Source organism: Priapulus caudatus, unplaced genomic scaffold (assembly GCF_000485595.1).
Source record: "Priapulus caudatus unplaced genomic scaffold, Priapulus_caudatus-5.0.1 Scaffold39, whole genome shotgun sequence".
NCBI classification, from domain to species: Eukaryota; Metazoa; Priapulida; class Priapulimorpha; order Priapulimorphida; family Priapulidae; genus Priapulus; species Priapulus caudatus.
In genome coordinates this window covers 184,882-193,357 of record NW_014577100.1, presented here as the reverse complement: position 1 = coordinate 193,357, position 8,476 = coordinate 184,882, and the positions used below count along the sequence as shown (strand labels likewise).

Here is an 8,476-nt window from a genome sequence, read left to right as displayed (position 1 = left end):
AAGAAAGGGTTATAATGGGCGCGATGAGGAAATGTAACCATGATCTGCGTGAACTCTCCGCAAGCGTAGCTGACCGAGAGAAGGGAGAAAGGGTCTGGTAAAATGGCGGCGACGAAGGGATCATGTAAGCAGAATTAACCTGCAGAAGGGCTGACAGAGAAGAGAGAAGAACGTGAGAGACGAAGAGAGTGCCTGTGCAAGAACGTAAGGACTGAGGTGTACCATAGCCTGCCTTGAGTCTCTCACTGCAGAGCCGTAAAAGAGAAGAGAGAAAAGGAAGAAAGAGGAAAGAGACGAGAGAGCGCGAGAGAGTGAGAGAGAGCTTGCGAGAGGATCGAGAAAAAGAGAGAGAGAGAGCGCGCGGCGAAGTGAGAATTGCGGGTGCGAGCGAGAGAGAGAGAAAGAGAGAGAGAGAGAGAAAATGAGAGAAGAGAGAGAGAGAGAGAGAGAGAGTCAGAGTGAGAGAGAGAGAGAGAGAGAGAGAGAGAAGAAGAGAGACAAGAGAGAGAAAAGAAGAGAGAGAGATGAGAGAGAGAGAGAAGAGAGAGAGACGAGAGAGAGAGAGAGAGATGAGAAGAGAGAGAGAGAGAGAGAGAGAGAGAGAGAAGAGAGAAGAGAGATGAGAGAGAGAGAAGAGGAGAAGAGAGAGAGAGAGAGAGGATAGGTCTGGGTTTAGGGAGCGCCATCAGTGAAACGTGCCGTCCCCTTCCGCTTGAATCCCTCCGCAGATGGTGCTAAAGAGAGTAGGAAGAGAGAGAGGAAAGGGGTAGTGAGAAAGTGAGATGAGAGAAGAGAGAGAGAGAGAGAAGAACTAGAATAAAGCATAGGCCTATATATATATATATATATATATAATATATAGGGAAGAGAGAAAGACAGAGAGAGAGAGAGAGAGAGAGAGAGAGAGAGAGAGAGAGAGAGAGAGCATATTGTTTAGGCTAGGGAGAGTAATCAGCAAAGTGATCCGCAGAGGTGCCGAAACAAAAAGCGGTTAAAGGAAAGCGATCAGCAAAGTGCACCGTCACCATATGTTTGAATCTCTCCACAAAGGCGCTGAATGGAGGCGAGAGAGAGAGAGAGAGAGAGAGAGACGAGAGAGAGAGAGAAGAGGAGCAGAGGGGGAGAATATGTATGGCTTTAGGAAAGCGTGCGATCATTGAAAATGCGCCATCATCTTATGTCCTAAACTTCCTGTGGAGGGGTTTGAAGACCAACGACCGAGATGATTGTGCGTTAGGAAAGGCGATGCAGGGTGAATAAGAGAAATATTAACAAATACAAGGAGAGGTGGAGGAGGAGGAGCGGGGGAGGAGGCGGCGGGGAAAGGAGAGGAGAGCAAGGAAGAAGGAAGAGAGACAGATGTAGAGCAATAGTGCGAATATAAACTACGGCATTCTTCTTCTTCTTCTTCTCTTCTTCTACTTCTTCCTCTCTTCTACTTCTCTTCTTATTATATTATTATCTCTGTATTAAAACGTCTGAGGGTGGCTTCGGCACTCTCTGATTGGTTGGAGCCTAGGCTCAAGGTTGACTGAGCTTGAACTCTACTCACAGGCTTCACATCAGAAGTAGCCAGGAGCACTGAAGCGTAACAGAAACGCTGCCACCCAACATTAGAACTCTGCCGTGAAACTACGTTACACATATGATAATATGGATATGGTTACAACGTGAGACAACTTGGTTGCTAATGCTGAGATCGCAGCACTGAATTAGACAACGCTGCAGTTCGAATGAGTAAACACGATGCTACGGTAAACCACAGCGGTGATGCTATCTGCATCTATTGTGTTAATTACCCTCGAAATGGCTATCACTGAAGTATCACCACTCGCATTGAAAAAACAGAGATTGTTTACAGGCAGAGATGCAACGCACAACTAACTTATCAAAGTGAACTGCCGCGACGAAAGGAGACGGCCAGTGAACAATTAATAAAAGGGAAGACGATAAAGTAACAAGAATTGTCATAGAATTTAATCAGCCTTCAATCACTGAATGCCAACCATCAACAAACGTTATCAAACGTCAGATGAGACGGGTACTAACGAGAAGCGTTGCCCGAAAGGAGATTTAATCCGAAGCCGGCTGAAGCGGCAGGATCTTTCGCGCAAGTTCCGGCAAGCCGCACGCGACCTGCGGAAAACGTCCCTGATCGACAGTATGCAGCGCTTGGCAGCTATAGATCCGGCGCGCGTAATGAATTGGCGGGCGCACGGATCCAATAGCTGCCAGCCGCACAGTCCGCAATTTTAGTGGGGACACAAAAGAACAGAGGGAGAGCATTTGGAGGTGAACAGTGTTGACTTGTTATAGAAAATGTAAGCCAGAGAAATCTGTTCGTAACCCGAGCTGTGTCACCGCGAAAGTCACAGAAAGACTTGTCGAAATGTGACATTCCCGGAACCTGGCCCAGTAAGCAAACGCTGTCAGAATCAAGGAAACACCTACGGCGCTCTTCGCGCCCGACAACGCTGCAACGTTTTTGCAACGTTCCAATGGCGAGGCCTCGTACGGCCACAGTTCGAAAGCAGTGCGCCGCCTGCGCCGCCGCCTAATAAGCACATAAGACTGCCACTCTCTCGCACCTCTCGGTTAGGCTTAGGTCACTCACATGGCTAATCGAGGGTGGGAGCGAGTCGTAGTCTACTATATAGCCTTTGCAGCCTCGCAAACGCTTCTTGAAAGAGAGTAGGCATATACTAGAAACATTAACAATTTCGTAGTAAATATATTTCGATTTAGTTAGCATTATATTTATTTAAACGGCCGTACCTGTCCGGCCATCACCTGTCCCAAACACGTACCGTCCCCACCTGTCCACAACGTACCTGTCCCTCACCTGTCCCACGCGCGTCCCTGTCGCGCTTCCCTGCTCCCACAGTACCTATCCCCTCACCTGTCCCCCTCACCTGTCCCAACGTACCTGTCCCGTTCACACTGTCCCACGTACCTGTCCACTCACCTGTCCTACACGTACGTGTCCCCTCACCTGTCCCACACGTACCTCCGTCCTTCCACACGTCGCACCTGTCCCACAGTACCTGTCGCTCACTGTCCCTCACCTGTCCCACACTACACTCCTCCTTCACACTTCCCTAACGTACCCTTTCCCCTCACCTGTCACACGCCGTCTAGACACACTTCTTTGTATTCCTGATTGTATAGCACCGTTGTTATTGCTCTACCTCTCATTCTGTTGCGATTTTCTATGTCAAATATGTGTTCTTCGGTAATTTCCGAACGGATGGAAAGTGAAAAGCACGAACGAAAAATAAATAAAAAAATTAACAAACAACAAAATTTGGTTGTTTTTTAAATTTAACTTTTTTTTAAATTCAAATGTGAATATTGTAAGATCGGTATTGCTAGCCGATGCTTACCGCTGTCCGCAGCGCACACATCGTGTTTTTACGTACGCACAACATTTACGGCAGTAAATGCTATGAGCGCATGGCTTGTGGTAGAACCAGGCCGCGATACGTTGTACTCTCCCAAACGTCACTCAGCACTTTGGTAACTCTTATCGCAATTTTATATTGTAGTTTAACGTCTCTGCGGCGCCCAACCTGGACGGGCGCGCGAATGAATTAAACACGGCGGCAGTTACCTCGTTGCACGGCATACGCGTGTATTGTACACATGCTTAGTTATAATCAGCCGGCAGCCCACGGCCAAAAACCATTCGCGCGCTGCGGGAGAAAACAGAAAAAACGCAAGCAATCGACACTGTTGCAGCAGCAGGTCAGAATAAAACATGAATCAGAGACATGCTTGAATTGCAGATAAAAGAAAGTTATTAGGGAAGGGGGCCACAGGAATGTAATTATGACAATTCATACTTTTACGAGTTTCACGTACTTAAAGCCACATACAACTTACAATGATATTAAAGGGGAAAAGGGGATTGTATACAGAAACAATTGAAAGGCAACAAGTAATAATTTAAGAAACTTTCGTTGACGGTGCATAAGGGTAAACTATGAAGAACATGAGATTGAGTTAACCTAATCTACTCGATGCTATCATGCTATAGTGCTATAGTGCCAATACAAGGCTTATCACATGTGTGCGTATGAACGTTCTTTGTTTGTGAGCGTGTAGAAAACCACGTGAAAAGTCGAATGTAGTATACAGTTTACGTCAAACTATTTTAAGAATACTAATACTATTACGAGGAGTAGTTACGACAACATAGCACTTTGAAGACGTTTCAGTAAAATAATAAATGCTAATAAATACGAATTAATATGCTATACTACAAAATTCTTTAAGTTTCTATACTCCTATTCACCTATTATTGCGACAGTTTCTGTCCAAATCCTTGTAAATGCTCTATATGCACCACACACTAACCCGCCAGTTGCTCACTGTGGCACCGTCACTTTTAGTATATATATGCGCTGCGCTGTGCTATATATACATGGTTGAAATATAGATCAGATGCCAAACATGGAGCATGGGGGTAATTAATTCACAATACGGTGGTGGTTGTTCCACATTAAGCCATTTCTCAGTGTAAACAAGGTCAACGCGATAAATCACGGCGTACTAAGATGTCTACGAGAAATGACAGTGCGAGTCACGAATTCGAGGTAGACTGGTGATTTAAACACTGAATCAAGTTACGTAGCGTGTGAACTGTCGACGCGGCGGCAGTCTACGTTCATGCAGCCAGCGTTTTTAAAAAACAAACTGTGAATGTACGTGTAGATGGATGCAAGCCCATCTATGGGTGCGATAACTTCCAAATTAATGTCAGGGCATAAATCAAGCGATAAAGGAAAATTCTTTTTCTAAACGAAAGCACGCGCGCCTAATAAAAAAATACATAACGACCATATGATTTTTCTCGCCCTACGTGGAAAGTCGAAAACTTGTGGCAAGCCCAGAACTGCTCAATTCACCGATTCTGGGGCTTATGTACTACACAAAGTGGATTTGCTATATAGTTTATATCATATTGGCAGCGAGGTATCTGCGTAATGGCAACACCAGGTAGGTGCTGGTTCGCGCTTCGGAGTCATACCGGGCTGCGACTGTCGAGGAGCGTGGTCGCTAGTATTTTCTGCTCGCGAGTAGGCAAGGACAACAAAAAAAATCTTAAACAAGACAAGGAAAGTTCCAAGGCGTATGGCCTTGGAAGTCAACGTAACTATTTGTTGGATGCTAACGACAGTGAGGCCTTCACTGCCGCAGTTCGAAAGTGCGTATTCCTTTATTACCTAAACGCGAGATAACAAAAAGATCAAGACGAGTTGCAGGTCAAAACTTTGGGTTCAAGGATAGAGAACAATGGGTCCACATAAAAACAGCATGTCATTTACATCAATATAATATATGTTAATCACATATCAATATAAGGTAGGTTATGGTTATGGTTAGGTTAGGGTTGAGGGTTAGGGTTAAGGTTAAGGCACCATTGATTTTATTGGCGCATGTTTATCTATTTCTTGGCAAAACTTGTACAACCGTCGCTATTATGCATTTACGACGCTGACCGTAAAAACGGAGTTGTTTAAAACCACCGTAGTGTATTATCATGGTCTTATGGTTGTTGTCGTTTGCTGTCGTCGTCGTCATCGTCATCGTCGTAGTTGTTGTGACTGGCGGTGGTGATGGGGTAATACCTTTGCTGTAATACCTATCTAAGAAGTAGACGGCGCTTAAGGGTTAATATTGCTGAAACATATTTACCGTGTTGCTGGTGTGTTATGAACGCAGATATTCAAGCCACTTACATTTCAGTCTTCCACTTCGGATTCCTTTTTCTTCGTAGCTGTCTATGAAGCTTAAAAATCATCTATACTTTATTGAGACACCATGCAAATAGAGAAGGTTGAGACCAATCAAGATGTTAACAGCACTAGTTGCCAGCGTATCTCTTGGCAAGGAGCATGCATCCTAGCAACTAGACGAGCCACAGGTATGGCACGTGCTTGCGTTGCTCCGTTACTAATGCGGACCCGCCATCTTGTCTGACGAGCGAGGCATGCCAACGTGCATGCCAAAGTTCTATCTCGTTCCTAAACAAGAAATCCGAGCGGCTAGTCTATGTATATCTAACTACGAAAATCATCGGCTACGATCGGCCCTGCCCACAGTGAAAGCTTGCGGACTCATGTGAAATTAGACATGTCGTTTGACGCACTTGATAAATCAACATTACCGAAGTTGAGACTTCGATAAAAAGACAAGAAATGAAAAAAATATGCGCACTAGCACGTAGCTAACGTAACAAAATTGACTTACTAAGCATGAAGACGTAAAGGTGCAACGGAAGACATCTTACCTTGTTATTTGCATCGGATCCTGTATCAAAAGTATAAACCGCAATGAGCATATTGCTACTGAGACCCCTATCGTTACTATACCGTGAAACATATGTGTTATTTACATATATTCATGCTACTGCCAATATTACTACTATTACGCGATGAGAGTGAAAGACGGGTGAGAAATAAATATCTCCACGGTGGAAAAAAGCATCCAAGCAAAGGCTAGATCGCTGACATATTCATTCTGTTGAAATAAATCTAGAGTCGTTACCATACCCGTCTAATAGATCAATCGTTACGCGTAAAGTGTAAATCGCCGAAGATTTACATCCAACGTCTACGCCCGAAATTACCATAAACGTCTATAGAGAGCAGCGAACACGATGGCTATTCGTGCACGCATCGATTATGTAGGCCTACTATACGCACATGTTCCCGCGATTTCGCGAACAAAGTATTTCCGGAGAGCTGCCGGACATATGCGCGCATGCGCAGTGAGTGATCACTCACCTGGTTGAAGAGCCGGCGGCAGAACAACTTTATTTGCGACTAATAGTTTTCTGCGGGAAGAAAAATCGATTATTTTTAACGCATTCAGTGAACAACTAGGGTGCGCGAGGGAAAGGGAAAATGCATGCGCCTCCCTGTGTAATGCGTTTGGTTAGATGGATTTTTTTCCGACTGAAAATCATTTGGAAATTCGAACACAAATATATTACACAATTATAGTTATGACGCAAAATTCGAACATCTTATATTAAATAAATTGAAAATTGAAAAAAACAATTACTAAATGTCATTTTCGAGAGGAATAGCCCTTCAAATTCAGTCAATAAATGCTTGAATAACATGGCACGTAGTAGTGCCTATAGGGGGAACGGTTAATTTTGGGGTCGCGGATTGAACCAATTTTTTTATCCGGGAACCGGGAAATACCAAATAAATTAGCCGGTAACTGGGAAATTGCTTTTTAACTGGAAAACTGAGAGTGGACCCCCCTCTCCACCACCTCGCTGTAGGCTAGATGTTATATTGGTTATAGAATAGTGGGTATGGTCTATTAGCTCTATTGCCTACATGTACGCTTCTTACTAATAAGACAATTTTCTGGACAGAGGATTGTTGAATTAGATTTTGGGGAGCTTGAATGATCGAGTACGTGTCATGATACACTACTGTTCTCGTGACAGCCATGACGCAAATCCGCTAATCACGGCCTGCAATCGATATGGCGTCGGCTTGTATCATGGATTCTAAATTTAACCATCCCGTAACAAACAAAGAAGGCGGATAATAATCCTCGATCCGGCTCTTCGAAGGATGATATCGCCCTATTCAGAACGAAGATATTCGATTCCGCTATTAGTTAACAGTAATTAATTAATTATTGATTCGGACGGATAGAGTGATCCTTAAACAAAAAGGCACTCACCCACATCCTTAACACGCTCGCTCGCCCAGCAAACACGTGGTGACACGCACACAACGCGCACATCACACAACACACACACACACACTCACACACGCGTCCACACACACACACACACATCACACACACACACAACACACACACATAATACCACACACACACACACAACACAACAAATCACACACAACACACACACACACACACACACACACACACACACACACACACACACACACACACGCACACACGCACGCACATACAATGGACAATGGGCTGTGGTAATGTGCAGTGTAGTTGTCTGTCCACGCCCGCAACGCTTTCTACACCGCTCGGTCATCCTTAATCCCTTATCCCCACCCTACATCCCACATCGCTTTCTCTCACCTGCCACATCTACACTCCCCACTAACAATCCCTCTTCCCTCTTACCTCACCCCTTCCCTTATCCCGCACCCTACATCCCACATCGCTCTTCCCTCATCTGCACATCTATCACTCCACGTACCCAATCCCCTCTTCCCTCTTACCTCACCCCTTCCCTTATCCGCACCTACATTCACACATAGCCTCTTCCCTCAAGTCCTGCAAATCTTCACTCCACGTACCCAATCCCTCTTACCCTCTCATCACCCTTCCCTCATCCCGCACCCATCCCGCACCCTCCTATCCCCGCATCCCGTTCCAACACGCACCTCGCTTCCTCCAGAGCCTGAGTGTCGCGATCTTTGCGTGAGGACAGCATCTCCACGTATCGCACCATCACATCTTG

At 45.1% G+C, this 8,476-nt stretch overlaps 1 protein-coding gene across 1 annotated transcript in view; it reads right to left on the bottom strand.

Moving 5' to 3' along the window:
• Positions 1-8,476, bottom strand: part of LOC106819474 — a 19,499-nt gene extending 11,023 nt beyond the window's left edge. Inside the window, exons 1-3 of the mRNA XM_014824102.1 lie at positions 8,400-8,476; positions 6,789-6,838; positions 6,293-6,312 (exon numbers count right to left, since the gene is read on the bottom strand). Coding sequence (XP_014679588.1) covers positions 6,293-6,312; positions 6,789-6,838; positions 8,400-8,467 — 138 coding nt within the window. The 5' untranslated portion in view covers positions 8,468-8,476. The remainder of the gene's footprint in view (positions 1-6,292; positions 6,313-6,788; positions 6,839-8,399) is intronic.